This window comes from Pongo abelii, chromosome X (assembly GCF_028885655.2).
Source record: "Pongo abelii isolate AG06213 chromosome X, NHGRI_mPonAbe1-v2.0_pri, whole genome shotgun sequence".
Lineage (NCBI taxonomy): Eukaryota > Metazoa > Chordata > Mammalia > Primates > Hominidae > Pongo > Pongo abelii.
In genome coordinates, this window is record NC_072008.2 from 38,646,083 (window position 1) to 38,667,538 (window position 21,456).

The window sequence follows — 21,456 nt, forward strand, 5'->3', positions numbered from 1 at the left end:
TGTAGCCATAAATAACCAACAGTATTATTATTATTTTTGTTATTATTATTATTTGAGATAGAGTCTCACTCTGTCACCCAGACTGGAGTGCAGTGGCATGATCTCAGCTCACTGCAACCTCCGCCTCCTGGGTTCAAGCGATTCTTGTGCCTCAGCCTCCGGAGTAGCTGGGATTACAAGTGTGTGCCACGCCTGGCTAATTTTTGTATTTTTAGTAGACATGGGGTTTCACCATGTTGACCAGGCTGGTCTTGAACTTCTGACCTTAGGTGATCCGCCCATCTCGGTCTCCCAAAGTGCTGGGATTACAGGCATGAGCCACCGCACCCGGCCAACTAACAGTATTATTGAGCATCTTTGTCAACTTCATATAATGGGAACATGCTCTGAGCCACCATGCTACACTGTTCCAGGTATTCTGTATTTCCCCTTTTCTCATACCAAAGAATTTCAGCTCCATAAAAGCAGTGATTTTTGTCTCCTTTGTTTATTGTTATATGTCCAGGGCCAAGGACAGTGTCTCAATGTCTGGATATTAATGGTGCTCATTTGTATCCAATGAATGAACACAACTAAGACTCAGATTTGAAATGTATGAAACTCTTAGTCTCTGTTCAAGTTCATATGGTGTCTTGGTTTAAGACATTAAGACATTTTACCACGTTTTTGAGATTATACATTCATATTATTGAGTTGCTCTGTGTAATGCAAAAAAATTGGGAGTTCATTCCTTCTAACAAGGCACTAATACTGAGATTAAGACTATTTATTTTAACCTTAATAATTGCTACACATAAGCGAATTTACACCTGTATTTCATCTCCTTCATCCCTTGCCTTTTAGGAACACTATAGCTCTCTGAAAGGTCTTACCCTCAGCTGGATCGGGGATGGGAACAATATCCTGCACTCCATCATGATGAGCGCAGCAAAATTCGGAATGCACCTTCAGGCAGCTACTCCAAAGGTAGGGAAAGTTTTTGCCTTGAAACTAACCCCTCTCTTAAATCATCCTCAGATGCAATTACCCAGTGACAAAAAAAGCTCTCTTCCATTTAAGTGTAGCACAGATGAGGCCACAGAATTTAGGTTACGTTACCAGCCCTACTATTAAATAGCTATCTGGCCTCTTGAGAGTCCAATTTCCCATCTCTACAATAAGAGATAGTCTTGGCTGATGCCTTTTATTCTATGAGTTAGTGTTAAAAGCATGTCTGAATTATCCCTTTGAATACCTTGCTGTAGGCCATTATGACGACTGGCATCGTGCATTACCACCACAAAGGCTGAAGAAAGCAATAAAATCCAGGCAGCATAGAATTCTCAACCCATGGGAATGATACTGTCATTTTTCTAATGCTGCAATTTGGTAGAAAAATGTGAATCCAATGTGAGGATCACAGTGATGGCATCTACACCAGCTTATTATTTCAAAACTCAACTCTGGGGGCATTTTGGCTTAGAAAATTTGAGCCCCACATGGCTATGAAAATGACCCCTGCATACTTCCTACCTTGCTGCTATCTCTCACAGCATGTATGGAATACATGACTTCTTTCATAGGCCCAATGTAACCCTTTTGATACACAAGAAACTGGTAATAATTGTTGCCTCTGAGGAGAGGAACTGGGAGGTTTGAGGATAGAGGTAGGAGGGGGACTTTATTTTGACCGTACAGTCATGTGTGGCTTCATAACAGGGATACGTTCTGAGAAATGGGTCCTTCGATGACGTTGTTGTAGGAACATCATACAGTGTACTTACACAAACGTAGATGGTGTATATTTTTATTTATATATGTTCTTTCACATGGAAAAATAAATGTTCCAGCACCATTACTAAATATCAACCTTAGGCCAGGTTCCCCACAAGCACACCACCGTGGGGATTTGTGTACAGGTGATTTATTAAGGAAGTACTCCCAAGGGAGATCCCTAAGGGATTAGGGGGAGCAGGACAGGGAAAGGGAAGAATCTAAGCAAGGATGCCATTTACAGTGACCAACCATCCTGATTTGCCCAAGATCAAGAGATTTCTGGGGACATGGGGTTTGAGGTGCTAAAGTTGAGAGTCTGGGCAAACCAAGGTGATTTGGTCACCCTAGTCCCACGTCATGCACAGTCCCACAGAAAGTAGCTTCAGCCTTATCTCACAGGTGAGCTCTGGAGTGTAAGTTATGCCCTAAAGTTATCCCAGCATTGGTCAAGGGCAGCAGAAGAGGTGGAGTGGTGAATCCCCTGGCACTTTTGATGGGAAAAGCAGCCTGGTAGCCAGAGAGCTGTCCCCTGAAGACAAACTGCACGCACTAGGTGCAAACTCTTATTGCATTTGGTTCCCACAGATGAAACATACATTAACAATAATTGTTCCCTGCTATGAAGATCTTTTGGAAGGCTTTATTCTGTTGAAGAAATCTATGGTTTAAACATTTTATTGCATGCCAAAGATGTTTTATTAACATCAGGAAAAAATTCTAATATTACAGAGTAATTGCAGTATTGTTCTTAAGCAGAAACTCATTTAAATGATAAAGAGTACTAAAACCTGGTTAAACCTTGGTGGGAGTAAGAGTTTTGCAAAGTCTTCTGGAAAGTCTGATAGTGCAAAAGTCATTCCATCAATTTGTAAGTCTTCAGTTCTTGGTAGACCTGTTTCCTTTAAAGATAAAGCTAGGAGATTTATTGTAAATTTTAGAAACACTGAAACGTTTCCAAGGCCGTGATTAATCTATTTCCCCATTCTTTAACCAAGAATAATTTACATATTCAAGAAAAAATAATTTGGTCCATGATTGTAAAATTGCTCCATAAACTATCAATAGTAATGATTTTAACATTGTTCTAAGTGAATACTTAGACTGAACTAGGTGTGTTAATCACCTTCTTTGTCTGGTTTTAAAATTTATGTAAAGGCTAGTGAGTGATTTAGTACTGAAAGCTGAAATGTGAGTAAAGAATTCCTCTCTGTATTCTAAGTCATGCCTCAGTGCATGCAAGGTTGGGTGATTTTCTAATTTCCAGACCTCTCTGTTGGTTCTCTAAGTACTTATTGATTCCTTTTCTAAGAATTATTATACTTAGGGAGTACAAAACCTACTCTCCAAAGGGAAGGCTAAATTTTCAGGGTAGGAGGCACCTGGGGGAATATCCAAGTCTCTTCATTTATGTTTAACAGTATGGCTGTTCACAACATTAGTTGCTAAATTAGCTAGCCTTTATTAATTACTTTCTCCAAATCTCTATAAACAAGGCTCCAGAATTCATGGCTATATGAGGGTGGTAAAGCTGCTAAAATGTCTGCAGGCATCCTCATCAACATCTGAGTAGTTTCTTCTTTCAAGAATGCTTTAATAGAAGAAGAAACTATGGTAGACAATCATGTGCAAATAAACACAATTTCACAAATAAACCTAGACATGCCTGTCACAGGTTGGGTTTCTTGGGAAGCAGACTCAGAGTTTAGTGTGCAGGACAGGCAGGATGCTTATTAGCATGTGCCCTTGAAATCAACAACTGTGGAAAGGAAGGGAAGGAAGCAGGAGTAAGAAGAGGGAGAAGCTGAGTTGTGATGCAGGCCCAACAACAGCCTTGGCTGATCTTATGGAAAGTTCTGGATCTGAGATGTCCATTCAGCTGTCTGGAGTTGGGCAGAGGGGGGTCATGTTTTCATACCCTCCTGTCAATCAGCCATTGAATGTGGGTTGCCCTGAAAGGGTGTGTGACCTTGGGTGCGGCTGCTCTCTGCAGCTGAGGCAGTGGCCAAAGGGGGCTGACAGCTGAAAGCCATCTTCTGGCAGCACTCCCAGCAGCTGGGGGAATAAGTCCTTTATTCATGATTATTCATGGAGGGGGATCTGGGGAGCATACCACAGCGTTCACCACAATGCCTCAGTGAAAAGTGATAAAAATCAACTCATAATCAATGCTAAGAACTTGGGAAAATGAGAAGGATAGAGGAAGGTGAGGATAATTACGGTGTTTGAACTGACAAGACTTCCATATGGAGGGTCTTGGAGGTGAGGCTGGGCTAGAGTTTTGAGGAGCTGATACATTGTGATGAAGACGCCCAGGAGGGGACAAGAGAGGAGGTGTTCAAGGGTGAAAGGCTGTGATGGCAGAAAAGGGCAAGATGTGTACAGGGATGACAATAAGATTGGCTTTCCTACAGCAAGATGTTGAGAAGAATTAAAAGAGACAGAAGCAGGGGATGGAGGTGGGGAGCCTTGATGCTCTTAATCAGCTTTGACTTAAGAAACAAGTAGTAAACATCAGAGGCTTCAGAGAAAACAGTTCTTGCTGCTGTGTACAGAATAGGTTGGAGAGTGAGGGTAGAGGCAGGGAGGCTGCCTGTGGGAACCTGGGATACCTTGGAGAGCTTTAGCTGTTCCCATGATGTCCCCTCACCCAGAATAGGAATGAGACTGAGCAAGCGAGGCACCTAGGGTGCAAAATTTGTGCATGCATGACCCTGAGAATGTGTGTTTCTTTAAATTTTTTTCTAGCGCCTCCTTAAATGTTTTGCCCTAGGCACCTCGCTTGCCTCTCCAGAGTCTGACTCTGCCCTCACCAAACCATCCTGAACAAATATATAATCTTAGCAAAAACAATGTATTTGTTCTGTCAATGCCTTTCAAAACAAGCACTCTGCCCTCAAAACGCTTGCTGGGGAATGCAAAAGAATGAGATGTGTGTAATGGGGGACGGGGGGCTGTTAGTATTTAGCTGGGATGGTCAGGGAAGGTTTTTCTGAGGAAGGGACATTTCAACTGAGACCTGAAAAAGTTATCCACATGGAGTGGGTGGAAGTAAGAATTTCAGACAAAAAAGGATAGCATGTGCAAAGATAGACAAACATGCATTCATTTGCACTCTTCTGAATATAATCCTCTTAAGCCATTATGGAAACCGGAAGAGGTGCTTCCAAGAGTTAGAAAGCACCATGCCTTATGTTTGCCTTTATGATTAAAGAAGTCGGAGATAGTGAAAACCGGGGCAATTGGTTGTCTTTTTAAATTCCAAAAGGCACTATTGAGTTTTGGAATTCTAGATGTAAAAATAATATTCTGCTGAACATGGTGGGACCACATCTTGAGAAAGGGAAGGAGAGGCGATATTGAAAAGAAAATAATACATATGTAAGAAAACATGTATAATAAAATTACCTAAATAAGAGTTAAATTCTTCCTCCTTTAGGGTTATGAGCCGGATGCTAGTATAACCAAGTTGGCAGAGCAGTATGCCAAAGAGGTATGATCTTTACATGTAAAGCTATTATTGCCTTTTACTGTCCCATGAAGTTATTTAACCAGTGTGCTTATGTATGCTAGAATGGTACCAAGCTGTTGCTGACAAATGATCCACTGGAAGCAGCGCATGGAGGCAATGTATTAATTACAGACACCTGGATAAGCATGGGACAAGAAGAGGAGAAGAAAAAGCGGCTCCAGGCTTTCCAAGGTTACCAGGTTACAATGAAGGTACAAATTGATGCCTCTCTGAAGGTTCATTAATTCCATTCATAAAGGCCAGAACCATCTAATCACTCATTCACTTTAGGGAGAGCAGACTGTCCTTTCATTCCCTATAAAAGGACTCACCGACTGTATCCCCTAGGGACTTCTCTCCTTCCAAAGATTAGCTGTGTCCTTTGGAAAGGCATTTTTGTGCTGGATGAAGGAATTTGAAACCCAGTGAGAAGAGAGGAGCAGGCTTTTCTCTCTCACAAGAATTGAGGCATTGCAGTGTTTTACTCTTTGTGTGTTTAGAGAAATTAGGTTACTTCTGATGCATGCAGTTTCTTATGATTTCTCCCCTAAGAAAAGCCCCTTAACTATGCTCCTCAGGCTAGTCCTTGCCTCTATTTTCCAAGGACCTCTAAATCCAGTTTAGTTTTGCTAACGCCCTCCAGAGCATTCCCAGGGGACTCATCTGTTTGGCTGTCTTCCAGTAAGATCTGGAACAATGCTTCTCAGTCTTGAGCAGGTATTAGCATCACCAGAGGAGTTGTTAATACACAGCTGGCTGGGTCCCACCCCCAGGGTTTCTGATTCAGTAGGTCAGGGTGAGACCTGAGAATCTGCATTTCTACCAAGTTCCCAGGTGATGCAATGCTGCTGCCTCCAGGGCCACACTTTGAGAAGCAATGTTCTGGAGGAACACCCTAAAAGCCAAATGCACAGGAGTTTTGTCAGCAAAGCAACAAATCTACTTTGGTGGAGAAAGGGATTAAGCAAGTACAATTAATATTATATTGATAAAGTAGTACATAAATACAAGTTCTTTATTATTACATATAAAATAGAACAGAAGTTTGAAAAATAAAAAGTAAAAATGTCTTTCTCCCATCTCTTTAACAGAGATTATTCCTAGAGGTAGCCACTGTTTAACAATTTGATGTGTCTCTTTGCAGACCTTTTCTGTGCATTTACATATATATATGCCTCAATACACACATAACTATTGATTTTTCGTAAATGATATTTTAGACATTATTTATTATTTATTATTATTCTTACTTTTTCCACTTAACAAATCTTAGATTTTCTTGCTCATTCATTTAGATATTTTTTATTCTTTTTAGTTGCTGCATAGAATTCCAAAGGATAAGTGGAACCATAATTTACTTAAAATGTTTCCTATTGATAAATTAGGCTATTTCTGAGAATGCCGATTACAAAAATGCTGCAATGAACTTGCTTATGCATATTTCTTTGTGCAAATATCACTGGAGAATAAGATCCTGAGAAGAAGAATTTTGGGGTGAAGTGGTATATATTTTTTAAAATATGAGAGTGCTGCTAAATTGCTCACCCAAAGAAGATTAAAAATGTATACTGCTGCAGCTGTATATTATAGTTATTTTTCCATATCCTCTCCATGTTTAGCTTTTATTTACATTTTTAATTTTTCTAAATCTGGAGGAAAAATGGCATCTCATCTTTGTTAAAATTTGCAATTCCTTGATTACTAATGAAGTTAAGCATCTTTTTATGTTTATTGGGCATTGCCCTTTTTTCTATAAATTGCTATTACATTTTTATTGGGCATTGCCCTTTTTTCTATAAATTTTTATAGAAAAAATTATACATGTTTATTGGGCATTGCCCTTTTTTCTATAAATTGCTATTACATTTTTGCCCATTTTCTGTTTTTTTGCCTTTCCTATTCCATAATATCTTTATATATTATGCCTAATCCCTTATCATGTGGAATATATTTTCATGGAGATATTTTAAATTATATAAATTGCCTCATACTTACACTTGCTTGGCCAATCTTATATGTGTTTCTGGTGCTGGAACTGTAGGCTTGAAGAACAGTCATTTTATTGATGTATGGCATTTATAAATGTTACTTTTTTCCATGTAATTTTGCTGGTATTTTAGAAACTCAAAATGTTCTGAACCTAGAGCTTGGGTGGGAGGTAAAACAAAATTTTAGTACAAAGGCAGTAATTTTGAGGTAAGAAAGTATGAAGGAATGTAGTTTTGAATCTGTATGTGAACAATAGAAATATAAAGGGAAATGTAACTTTCAGGAATTAACTGTTGGAGAAAATTAAAACTGCTAGTACATTTGCATTAAGAATGAAAAATCTAATGCATAGTGCTTATAATCCTGTTTAATTCACCCCTACCTCAGTACCTTTATCTAAATTGTTTTAACTAGTATGCTTCAAGTGCTAAAAATAATAATTTGGAGATAAGCTCCAAATATAATATTATCACACCAAAGCAACTTTTTAAATATAGTGGACTATAATTGGTGGCTTTTGCTATCAGCCACATATTACATTAGTAGAGTTCTTTACCAAAAGGTCTACTGTTCCACTAAATAGAATACCAGAAAACTGAGTTACTGGTATAACTTGAAGTGATGCTCTCTTAAATTTAAAAAGAAAAAAAGAAAAAGACTTGCCGGGCATGGTGGCTCATGCCTGTAATCCCAGCACTTTGAGAGGCGAGGCGGGCGGATCATTTGAGGTCAGGAGTTTAAAACCAGCCTGGCCAATATGGTGAAATCCCGTCTCTACTAAAAATACAAAAATTAACTGGGCATGGTGGCGCATGCCTGTAGTCCCAGCTACTCAGGAAGCTGAGGCAGGAGAATTGCTTGAGCTCTGGAGGCGGAGGTTGCAGTCAGCCAAGATTTTGCCACTGCACTCCAGCCTGGGTGACGGAGCGAGACTCTGTCTCAAAAAAAAAAAAAAAAAAAAAAAATTGAAAGTACCATGTACATTTCTCCTAGGTGTCTTGAGATAAAACCATCACTCTGCTCCTTTGTCTCTCCCTTTGCATTGATCTCTGACTACAGGCCATGTGTGTTTTTAGATACTGAAGAAAACAAATATGACTGCCACATATAATAGTCAAAAAGTGGTCTTATCCCCATCTCTTTAGACTGCTAAAGTTGCTGCCTCTGACTGGACATTTTTACACTGCTTGCCCAGAAAGCCAGAAGAAGTGGATGATGAAGTCTTTTATTCTCCACGATCACTAGTGTTCCCAGAGGCAGAAAACAGAAAGTGGACAATCATGGTAAGCAAGAAACAAGGAGTGGAGGATAAGTTCTTTGTGTGGTTCCAACTTGGTCGTTCATGCCTTTGGGGAAATAATAAGCAAGTGAGATTATCCAACTACATTACTTGCTCATGTAACATATATTTTTTTTCCAGAAACTTTATAATACATCATTAGTGCTTATTAGCATTTATGGTGTATTTTCATGGAGTGAGATTAATCTCCTTTCAAATAAATCCATTTTAACCAAAATTCTTACCACCCTTGATCTGCCTGAGCACCAGCCACCAGTTTGCCAACCATTATAAGTTGTATAATTCTTATTTTAGAATCTCTTTGTTCATGTTTAGAGAAGCCCCTAATTCAGTTCCTGTATAAAATGAGCATTCAAAACATCTTATTTTTTCCCTTCTCTTTTTCCTCATTCCATGCCTTACTTTATGACTGGACTAGATACTTGTTTTCGTTCTTTGAGTTTGGCCATAGGGATACATGTGTTTTTAGGTATAGAACATTTCCAAATTTCATGGTAAAACTTATCTTAAAAATTAATGGTTCCTTTCAGATAAAGCCACTAGTTTCATCTTCCTCACTGTCATTCTAGGAAATATTTACCATATGTCTACTTTACAATATCCCAAATGTCACCTGCTCTGGAAGATAGTACTGACATGTCTAACTTAGCTCCACCATTTTTTAGCTTTTAGTGACTTAACTGGTCTCAATTACTGTATCAGCCAGGATCTTACTTGCAAACGGGAGTCCACTCTAGGTAGATAAATGGAAAGTAATGTATTAAGAGACATTAAGCGGCTCCCAGAATCTTTTGGGAAAGGAAGTGCAGTGAATAATTCTTGGACACCATATAGCCAGGGACAACACAGGCAGAAAAATTGCCCAATGACACTGTGGTTCTTTTGTAGCCAGAACACCACTGACACAGCCTGGTACCTAAGGCCCTTGAAACTAGATATCAGATACTCCATTATAGCCACCACAGCTGAAATAGATTTCTCTACCTGCATATGTAGCAGAAGATCCAATCTCTCCGAAGATGGCTTCCACTGCATGTTGTTCACTTCTGCATCCAAGTCTGGAGTAGATGCAGCTGAGTGGGATGCCTGTAACCTAGCTGCAAGGGAGTTTGGGAAATGTAGCTTTTAGCTTTCAGCCTCCGGAGTAGAGAAAAGCAAGCTGGAAAGGACTAGCTGCTAATTATTTATTTAATCTGTAAATTGGAATAGGGTTATTGTGAACATTAAAGTAATATGTGTAAAGCTTTTAGTATAGTACATAACACATGGTAAATATTGTTATCATAATTATTACCCTCATTATCATCATCTTCACTGTTGATCTGATACAGACCCTATAAAATAAGCAGGGGTTCAAGCTCAACTATAGCTGCTTGGCCACCAACCATGACTCTCTTTTCAATAGAAGTTTGTATATTAGGCCTAAATTTGTCATATCTAATAACAGGGATGATTTTTTTCACTGCATCTTTCCAGCTTGCCACCTCAGGACACTAACTTGGGCCAAAATGTCAACTGCCTTGTTATCTAGGCCAGTACTTCTGAAGCCTTAATGTGCATTTAAATTACCTAGGGGGTCTTGTTAAGGTGCAGATTTGAATTCTGCAGGTCTAAGATGGGGCTTGAGATTTGGCACATCTATTTTTTTTGTTTTTTTTTAATATAGAGTCTCGCTCTGTTGCCCAGGCTGGAGTGCAGTTGTGTGATCTCGTCTCACTGCAACCTCTGCCTCCTGGGTTCAAGCAATTTTCCTACCTCAGCCTCACAAGTAGCTGGGATTACAGGCAGGTGACACCATGCACGGCTAATTTTTGTATTTTTAGTGGGGGGGGGGTTCATCATGTTGCCCAGGCTGGTCTCAAACTCCTGACCTCAAATGATCCACCCACCTCAGCCTCGAAAAGCACTGGGATTACAGGCGTGAGCCACCGTGCCAGGCCGGCACTTCTAATAAGGACCCAGTTAATGCAGGTGCCACCGTCCTGCAGACCACATTTTGAGTAGCGTTGCCGTGATACATTTTTCTAAGATGTTCTAATACTTGTCTTCCTCCAGACTACCCTATCCAATACAGTAGCCAGTAGGCACATATGGCTTTTTAAATTTAAATCTAAGCTAATTAAAATTTTACAAAATTGAAGATTCAGGCCAGGCGCAGTGGCTCACGCCTATAATCCCAGCACTTTGGGAGGCTGAGACAGGGGGATTACTTGAGGTCAGGAGTTTGAGACCATCCTGGCCAACATGGTAAAATTCTGTCTCTACTAAAAATACAAAAATATTAGCCTGGCATGGTGGCACACGTCTGTAATCCCAGCTACTCAGGAGGCTGAGGCAGGAGAATTGCTTGAACCTGGGGGGCAGAGGTTGCAGTGAGCCAAGATCGTGCCACTGCACTCCAGCCTGGGTGACAGAGCAAGACTCTGTCTCAAAACAAACAAACAGAAAAAAAAGAGAGAAGATTCAGTTCCTCAGTTCCTCAGTTATGCTAACCAAGTTGTTGAATGCTCAATAGCCACATGTGGCTGGTGGCTACACTATTGGTATTGGACAGCACAGACATCGAACACTTCCATCACTGCCGAGAGCTCTATTGGACAGCACTACTCTAGGGAATAATTTCCACGCATGCAACTTGATTTAAAATCAGGATGAAATAAGAAAGGAAAGCCACAATGTGGCCTCCAGTTCTGAGATGCCTGTAATGACTGATGTAAGGTATACACTAAAATAGGATGAAGGGCTTTTTCTTTAATGGTGTAGCATTTTTTAAAGCAGAAGTGTCCTCTTTCAGCACTCAGAGTAGCTTTTTAAAGCCTCCATGCTAAGAGATTTCCAGTAGTGCTGTTCAGAACGCTTCACTAATCGCATCATTCTCTTCATAGTGCACAGGTCTTTGGATCCCTTTGTTTAAAAACAAAAATCACCCTTTTCCTCCCCATGAAGCTTGCTTTTGTATTTTTCAGTGATTAATAAGGCAGTAGGACTCACAAAAAGTAGATAGATGTTTTTCCTCTGCCTATAAATTTTACACTGGAGCTAAAATAACCTAAAGGGACCCTGAAAAAAAGAAAAAATGCTGACACTTCAAAGCACTGTTATCCACATATGACTCTGAAGTCCAAAACACCAATGCGAATGTAATTCACAATATTTTATAGTCATTTACTTCTCCCCAAGTTAGAGTTGCCAGATAAAATAGAGGACACCCAGTTACATTTGAATTTTGGATAAACAATGAATAATTTTTAGTCTAAGTATGTCTCATGTACTATTTAGAATATACAGTAAAATACATATTTGTTGTTATCTGAAATTCTTATTTAACTGTTTGTCTGTCTGTGTTTATTTAACTGAATCTGACAATCCTAATCCAAGTTGAATTTGTAAGTTTTTATTTGGAAACAAAGTTGACACAATTCATAGACAATTAAAAACAAAGCAAAAATGAGAGGTGCTCCCAGGAACCCATTAAGAAGTTTACAGTGTCTTTTACCTGGTAGACATTCTTATGCCAAAGTTTGCCCTGGCTAAACTAGTTCCTTCTTGTCATTGAGACATCACCTTCAATGTTACTGTTGAGCAAGATCTTCCCACACCACCCACTCTTAAGTGGTTCCCCAGGCTCCTTTATCTCCTTTCCACATTTTATTTTCTAATGGCACTACTTGATATTTTTATATTTTTTTGTCTGTTTGTTGCCTGTCCCCCCACTGTAATGAAAACTTCTTTATGAAAGCAGTAATCCTGTCTGTAACGTTCTTTATTATACCTAGAAGTTTGCCTGACACATACTTTAAATATGGACTCAATACATTTTTGCAGCCTAAAGGCAATATAGGGAATCAGTTTTAGAACATAAGTTTTGGAAATCAGGTTAAAATTCTGACTCTCTCTGTGATCTTGGGCTCCTAATCAACTTAGGCAAGTACCTTAACTTCACTAAGACCAGTTTATTCGTATGAAAAATGAGGATAAAAAATAGAACCAACCTCTTAAGGTTATGAGGATTCAGTGAGATCAGAGTCATGTGAGCATTGTAGTCAGGACCCAGGGACAGGTAGGTGCAGATCCACCTCTCACCACCACCACTCAGGAAAATTCCTACATCTCAGTTTCTCGATCTGTATTTTACATCTCTTACCATCTCATACAGTAGGAAAGGATATTAAATGGTATGATGCACATACAGCACTCAGCACCGGGCCTGGCATGTGATAACTTTGATAAGTATATTCAGTTAACACCTTTGAAATATAAGACCTGCACTTTTGATATAGGCTAGGAACACATGTACAGTATGGTTGAAGTGTAAGAACAAGTACCTGAGAGACCACAAAACTACCTTTTAAGAGTAGAGTCATCCAGATTCACCCATGTTGTCATAAATGACAGGATTTCCTTTTTTAAGGCTGAATACTATTCCATTGGATATATACACCACATTTTCTCCATCCATTCATCCATTGATGGACACTTAGGTTGATTCCATATCTTAGCTATTGTAAATAATGCTGCAGTGAACATGGAAGTGCAGATATCCCTGCACCAGATTGGTTTCAGTTCCTTTGGATATACACTAGGAAATGGGACTGCTGGATCATGTGGGAGTTCTAGTTTTAGTTTTTTGAGGAACCTCTATACCATTTTTTATAAAGGCTGTACTAATTTAGATTCCCACCAACAATGCACAGGAGATCCCACCTCTCTGCATTCCTGTCAACACTTATCTTTCATTTTTTTAAAATAAAAGCCACTCTAATAGGTGTGTGGTGATACCTCATTGTGGTTTAATTTGCATTTCCCTAACGATTAGTGATACTCAGCATTTTTTCATGAACTTGATGATTTGTATGTCTTCTTTGGAAAAATGCCTGTTCAGGTCCTTTGCCCATTTTTTAATCAGGTTATTTGTTTTCTTTCTCTTTAGTCGTTTGAGTTCCTTATATATTTTGGATATTAATCCCTTAACAGATGTATGGTTTGCAAATATTTTGTCCCATTCTGTGGATTGTCTCTTCACTTTATTTATTGTTTCTTTTGCTGTGCAGAAGCTTTGATGCAATTTGATTTGTCTATGTTTATTTCTGTCACTTGTGTTTTCAGGGTCATATGTGAACAATTACAAGACTCATGTCATGGAGCTTGATATGGTTTGGCTGTGTCCCCACCCAAATCTCATATTGAATTGTAGCTCCCATAATTCCCACATGTTGTGGGAGGGACTGGTGGGAGAGAATTGAATCACAGGGGCAGTTTCCCCCATACTGTTTTCATGGTACTGAATAAGTCTCACGAGATCTGATGGTTTTATAAGGGAAAAGCCCTGTTGCTTGGCTCTCATTCTCTCTCTTGCCTGCCACCATGTGAGGCATGCCTTTTGCCTTTTGCAATGATTGTGAGGCCTCCCTAGCCATTGGAACTGTGAGTCCATTAAACCTCTTCTTCTTTATAAATTTCCCAGTCTTGGGTATGTCTTTATCAGCAGCGTGAAAAAGGACTAAGGCAGAGCTTTTTCCCTATGTTTTCTTTTAGTAGTGTTACAGCTTCAGAGCTTATATTTAAGTCTTTAATCCATTTTGAGTTGATTTTTATATGGTGTGAGACAAGGGTCCAATTTTATTTTTCTGCATGTGGATATCCAGTTTTCTCAATACCATTTGCTGAAGAGACTGTCCTTTCCCCATTATGTGTTCTTGGCACCTCTGTCAAAAAGCAATTGACCATAAATGCATGAGTTCATTTCTGGGCTTTCCTTACTGTTTTGTTGGTTAATGTGTCTGTTTTTATGACAGCACCATGTTGTTTTTATTAAAATGTCTTTATAATATGTTTTAAAATCAAGGAGTGTGATGCTGCCAGCTTTCTTCCTTTTGTTCAAGATTGCTTTGTCTATGTGGGTTCTTTGTGGTTCCCTACAAACTTAAGGATTGTATTTTTGATTTATGTGAAAAATGACATTGGAATTTTGATAGGGGTTGCATTGAATCTGTAGATCACTTTGGGTGGTGTGGACATTTTTACAACATTAATTCTTTCAATCCATGAACATGGGATATCATTCCATTTATTTGTGTCTTCTTTATTTTCTTTCATCAGTGTTTTATAGTTTTCAGTAAACAGGTCTTTTACCTTCTTGATACAATTTATACCTAAGTAATTGTTTGTTGCTGTTGCAAATGTGATTATTTTCTTAATTTTCTTTTCAGATAGTTCATTATTAGTATATTAGAAGTGCTACTGATTTATGTATGTTGATTTCATTTTCTGCAATTTTATTGAATTCCCTTATCAGTTCTAACAGTTTATTGGTGGACATTATGCTAAGTAAAATAACCCAGGCACAGAAAGACAAATACTACATGATCTCACTTATATGTGGACTCTAAAAAAGTTGAACTCATAGAAGTAGAGAGTAGAATGATGATTACCAGAGGATGGGGGATGGGAAGGAAGGCAATGGGGAGTTGTTGATCAAAGGGTTCAAAGTTTCAGGTAGACAGGGAGAATAGGTTTTGAGATCTATTACACAGCAGAATGATTATAGTCAATAATAATATATATCTCAAAATAACTTAGAGAAGAAATGTCAGATTTCTCTCCATAAAAGAGATAGGTAAGTAAGGTGATGGATATGTTCATTAGCTTGATTTAATCATTGCACATTGTATACATATATCAAAACATCATGCTGTACTCCATAAATTTATACAATTATAATTTATCAATCAAAAATAATAATTTTTTAAAAGAATAGAGTCAGAGAAAACCTGGATTCCAACCCAGTTCTGCACTATCTGTCATCTCAAGGATTGATTTCCTCAACTATAAATGATAATAATAAAAGCTACCTTAGAATTTTGTTGTATTAAATGAGATAATGTGTGAACATTTCCCTCTAGCTCACCAAAACTCCTGGCACAGTGCTTGAAAAATATTTCTTGACCAATACATGATACGGTACTTAGTATTCTATCTAATACCTAGTAAGCACTCAGTTAACATCCACCATAGTTTCCGATATTATTATTGTCATTCTTGTGGAGGTTGAGAAGAGTAAAAGTGAAAATTACCATTTGTGGTTGACAGACCAAGGGGAAGCGGTGTACTCTTGGCTATAGAGATAATACTCTTTCAGGAATACCCAGCTTCAGAGAGCAGACATTGCTCAGATTATTCTACATCTGATTCATCCTAAACTTCTCTAGGTTTCGAGAGGTCAAACCACAGTATAAACACAAGGATCTGGAATAGGAAAGATGATATTTCTCTAAAACTAGCCAATACTTTACTTATGACTGGAAAATTCAATCATGGCTACCACTGTAGCATCTCATTTCAACCCTGTGACCCACTAGTCCTGGAATGAGGCCTAATTATGCAGTGTTTGTGTGTCTATTTGGATCAGTCTGATCTCTGTTGACTTTCATTTATGCCCTCCTCCAATAAATAAATAAATATTAGTTCAGAACTGTTCTCTTACCATTTTCTTGAGAAAACACATTTTAACTGTAACCCTGCAAAGCTGAAACCTAATTCACCTTCTCTAGGTCCCTAAGCAGACTGTTGCTAATGTTTATCCATTTGTTTCTTTCTTTGTTGTGTCATCAGGCTGTCATGGTGTCCCTGCTGACAGATTACTCACCTCAGCTCCAGAAGCCTAAATTTTGATGTTGTGTCACTTGTGAAGAAAGAAGCAATGTTCTTCAGTAACAGAATGAGTTGGTTTATGGGGAAAGGAGAAGAGAATCTAAAAAATAAAAAAATCCCTAATACATGGTATGGGTGAACCGTATGATATTGCTTTGCCATTGTGAAACTTTCCTTAAGCCTTTAATTTAAGTGCTGATGCGCTGTAATACATGCTTAACTTTGCTTAAACTCTCTAATTCACAATTTCTGAGTTACATTTAGGTATCATATTAATTATCATATACATTTACTTCAACATAAAATACTGTGTTCATAATGTATAATGTCTAAGCCATTAAGTGTAGTCTATGCTTATTACCTAAATAAATTATCACCCACGCTAATTTATAAGTAAACATTTACCAGGCAGTCAGCTACTGGTAAATCTGTGGGCTGTGTTCCTGTCCCCCAGGACCAACTAGAAAGCCAAATGATTCATCTTGCAGATGTGGTACAATTTTCAGGCCAATGAGGTAGACAGGCATTCATTTATGGAGGCAAATAATGAAATTCTTAAAATATAGCTATTACTGTGCCCAAACTCTGAAGTTTTTTCCAATAACTTGTGAGAATGTGGTAGTGGGGAATCCTTCAAGAGCATGCATCTCTTCTCTGTAATGAGTACTTACTGTTACAAGCCATAAGAAGCTTTTGTTAGCAAGTGGTAAAACCATGGATACCTAGAGTAGCATTTTCTTAGGTTCAAATTCTCCAACAAGAACAATTTAATTTTTTCACGTCTGTGCTTATCATGCATCTACTCACACCATATGCTGAATATTTCCACAAATCTACTACTTGCAACATTTTAGCCAATCTTTTTCCTCTAATTTTTCTTTGGGGTAATAAAAATTTACATTATTGAATTATTATAATGTAATCACAACTAGATTTCTCTTGTGGGTGACTAACATTTGTATTGTTGAATTATTATGATATAATTTGAATTTTTTAGTTAAAATGTTAAATAACATAAGTGAAGTTTTTTAAAAAAATTATACATTTTACAGAAGACAAAATAATGTAATTTCCTTTACATTCTACATTTACTATTAGAAAAATGTTTCCAGGCTGGTTGGCTGATATTCTTCAGCACACAGCTCTGACTTAAATGAGTAAGCAAGGGATGAATTACAAATTAGATTTGCAATGAAGGTGCAATAAAACATTTTTTTGTGGGGGAAAGAGGCTCATAATGTTACAGAAAAAAACATCAAATTTTCCAGTAAATGTCAAAGGTGACTTTCATGTCCATGGTAATTTATTGGAAGCACTTAGAAAGAGAGTGGAGTTTAGTGGAATATCTTTCAGCAGAGATTATAACAAGGTGTCATATGGATTGTGGAAGGCTCACCCTCAAATTGCCTACATAGAAAGAAGTGTTCTTCCACTTACCAAATGGTCTGCCATAGTAACAAGCTCCCATCTCATTCCTGGTTATTCTTTGAACTAAATGGATGGTATAGTCTTCTTCCCTCAATTGGAAAGAACTTGTAATAATTTTCTTGCCAAAATATAGTCATTTTTTCCTCAAAAAGCTCTATAGCTTTCTTTATTGTGTACATACAATTTAACCTCATTCTCAGCCCAGTTCTGTAGGAATGTATTTGCTTTCTTAACTTTTCATCTTAATCAGACATTATTTATATTGTCAGAAAAAAGAAAATAGGGGAGGAAAATTCACCCTTAATTTTTGCAAAGCTGTTTTCATCTCCTCTTTCTTCTTACCCCTTTTCCTATATAGCTATTACAACTCCAGAGTCTAACGAAAACTCTAGAAATGACCCTTGCATCTTTGGTGTACATAATAAATCCTGTCACCTAATATAACTAGCCAAAGAGCTCTTTTCTTCCAGGGTTTCTCCACAATAACATTGGGAGTAGAAACCACAAGTGATTACACTGCAATGATTTCAATGTCATCAGTTTTTGTTTTTGTTTTCAGTGATAAATTTCCAGGTACTTTAGAAAAGTAATTCAGTGTCAGGGCTGGGCATGGTGGCTCACACCTATAATTCTGACACTTTGGGAGCCTGAGGTGGGCAGATCACCCGAGGTCAGGAGTTCAAGACCAGCCAGGCCAACAGGGTGAAACTCCCCGTCTCTACTAAAAATACAAAAATTAGCTGGGCATGGTGGTGCATGCCTGTAATCCCAGCTACTCGGGAGGCTGAGGTGGGAGAATCGCTTGAACCCCAGAGGTGAAAGCTGCAGTGAGCTGAGATCACGCCACTGCCCTCCAGCCTAGGTGACAGAGCGAGACTCCGTCAAAAAAAAAATTAATAATTTCAGATATTTCTTATATTTTCTTTTCTTTTTCTTTTTTTTTGAAACAGGGTCTCACTTTGTCACCCAGGCTGGAGTGCAGTGGTATGCTCTCAGCTCACTGCAGCCTCCGCCTCCCGAGTTCAAAGAATTCTCCTGCCTCAGCCTCCCGAGTAGCTGGGACTACAGGCACGCACCACCATGCCCAGCTAATTTTTGTATTTTTAGTAGAGACAGGGTTTCACCATGTTAGCCAGGCTAGTCTCAAACTCCTGAGCTCAAGTGATCCACTCACCTGGACCTCCCAAAGTGCTTGGGATTACAGGCGTGGGCCACCATAACTAGCCTCAATATCAGATATTTCTATCCGGATATTGTGCTAATTACTTGACTTTGGTAATGTCCCTGGGTAGAAAGATCTCCACAGAGAATCAGCATGGCAGTGCCACCATAGATCTCCTATACAAGTGACCCTAGAACCTCAGTTAAAATGTCAGAGCCCCCTTGGTCTAGTGCCAAAGTTCCGTAGCAAGTCTTCTCATGTGATAAAGATGAGTGAGGATTACATATAAAGAAAGTATTCAGAACACATTCCTTTTGAGCCTTTTTGTCTTGGAAGCTCTCATCGATGTCTTACATGGAGATGATTGAGGCATAGCTGAGACATGGTACCACTCAGCAACTTTGTAGGGTTGATATCCTTTGACAAATATAAAGGGTCATATTAAATAACAGAAAACCACTCAAGTCACAATTATCAGATTCCTATAACCAAGAATGCCACATACTGCCTTGCAAGTTGTGGTTTGTGTAAAGGTCTCAGGTGAAAGAAATGAATAAAGGTTGAGACCCAGTCTGCACTTCAGTTACCAAGTCTTGTGTCTCCTTACAGGCCTTGTAGCCAGGAGGAAGGAACGCCTTTTTTGTATGTTGTCCATGGAGAGGGGGCACTTTTTAGTATTTCATATACCCGAATAGGTGCTTTGCTTTAAATCATACAAAGGATCAGTGTCTAGTAGGGGAGATCCGACCATCAACAACTTACATTTCAGTATCACCTTGTACTTGAGGGCAATGAGACACACGCAGGGCAGTGATAGTTTTGTTGTCTTGCCTCAGTTTCTGCTAGGTTCCTTAAGATGCCATAGTGAAAATGATAGTGTCTGTCCATTTTGTGTGGCAAACACATGACACAAATCACTGAAACAAGTATTTGAGAATCAACCCTGTAGTTATTTAATAAAGAAATTCTTTCCTAGTAATTATTCAGAAAAATTAAAATCAATTATTGATAAAAGAATCATGGTCAGATAAAATGGAATTGAATTCCCTGACATGTGCTAAAACATTTCAGTCTTATTAATGCCTCACTTATGTCCATGACAGTAGACTTAGTCTCTAATACACACTTTTGTGAAAACTCATCCCCAGAGAAAATGCAAGCACAACTGCCTTCTGGAGCAAAATCATTAGGCAAATGAATTTTCAAACTGGAACAGAGTTTTAAAAAATCCAGTCTATCCCTTCATTTCACAAAAGAAAAAACTGGGAAATAACAACAATGTTCCTAGTATAGAAATACATTCAATAGAGAGGGATAATTCACGTGTTCAATGCCCCTCTGCAAATTATCTGGGATCCTACACATACAGCTGCTTGACTTGATTTACCCATAGGCTGAATGGGGAACGGGAAGCTGGCTGGTCCAGTGCTATGGCTCTGTAAGGCCAAGGGATAGAGAGGAAAATTCACATCTTAGGCAGAGGTGGACACTGATATCCGGAGATACAAACAGAAACCTAAAATTACATCCGTGTAGTAGATACTGGTGGTGCCCCATCCAGATGCCTTTCACCTGGGTTTGTCCATCCCTCAGCTGCTGACAGGGTTGTGCGCTAATGCCTCACAGCTGCCTCTTTCTTTGAAGTGCTGCTCTCAGCCACCAGGAACTACTGTTAGCTCAGGATGTCAGACTCTCACCCTGACCTGGCCACTAGTAGCCCACAGTCAATAAGTGACTGATATAGGGATATAAAAACTTGGCTCCCTTCCCTCCAGGCAGGACCAGGTGTGTGGGTGAAATTTCAGCCCCAGAACTCCACGTGGGTAGGATCAGGCTGAAACTAGTAACCATTTGAGACCACGTCCTTGCTTAGCTTCCCTCCACACACCCGCCCCACCCCTCTCTGACACCTCAACCTGATTCCCTTCTGCTGAGAGTGTGTCCTCAATAAATCACTGGCACAAGAATCCCCATCTCAGGCTACGTTTTAGGGAATAAAATCTAAGATGATCCATGAATAAGATTTTTTGTGCGTCTGTACTGCTCACCCTTCAGGCATCGAGGAGGAGTAGAGAGCTAAGAGGCTATTAGACAAATGTGGAAGAGCTCGTGTTCAGCAAGCAAAAACTTTTCCAGTTACCAGGATCAACCTTTTGTAGAAGACAGCAGAATATTAAAAATAACAAATATTATTTTTCTGTCACATATTCAAATTCAAAGCAGGAAATTTATTACCTGCATGGAATAGGAATGAGACCAATTTACTTTCCCCAGAGAAGAGGAGATTTAAGTTAACTGCCACAATATTTCTGATTAATTTCTGTGGCATTTTAGTACCCTTATAGATTGTCAACCCCAGTAGCTGTTCAGTTGGTCTGCCCCTTGCTCTGGCTTCCTGAGGCTGTGTTGGCATACTTTAATGAAAGAGTGTCCAATCTTTTGGCTTATCTGGGCCACATTGGAAGAATTATCTTGGGCCACACATAAAATACACTAATACTAATGGTAACTGAGGAGCTAACAATAAGAAAATTGCAAAAAAATCTCATAATGTTTTAAGAAAGTTTACGAATTTGTGTTGGGCTGCATTCAAAGCTGTCCTGGGCCGCATGCAGCCCATGGGCCACGGGTTGGACAAGCACAAGCTTGTTTTTGTGGTTCTCC

The 21,456-nt window shown here is 38.9% G+C and overlaps 1 protein-coding gene across 1 annotated transcript in view; it reads left to right on the forward strand.

Annotated features, from left to right (window-relative positions):
• Positions 1-18,069, forward strand: part of OTC (ornithine transcarbamylase) — a 99,388-nt gene extending 81,319 nt beyond the window's left edge. Inside the window, exons 8-12 of the mRNA XM_009234719.3 lie at positions 844-966; positions 5,192-5,245; positions 5,326-5,475; positions 8,398-8,535; positions 16,164-18,069. Coding sequence (XP_009232994.1) covers positions 844-966; positions 5,192-5,245; positions 5,326-5,475; positions 8,398-8,535; positions 16,164-16,223 — 525 coding nt within the window. The 3' untranslated portion in view covers positions 16,224-18,069. The remainder of the gene's footprint in view (positions 1-843; positions 967-5,191; positions 5,246-5,325; positions 5,476-8,397; positions 8,536-16,163) is intronic.
• The last annotated feature ends 3,387 nt before the right edge of the window (positions 18,070-21,456 follow it).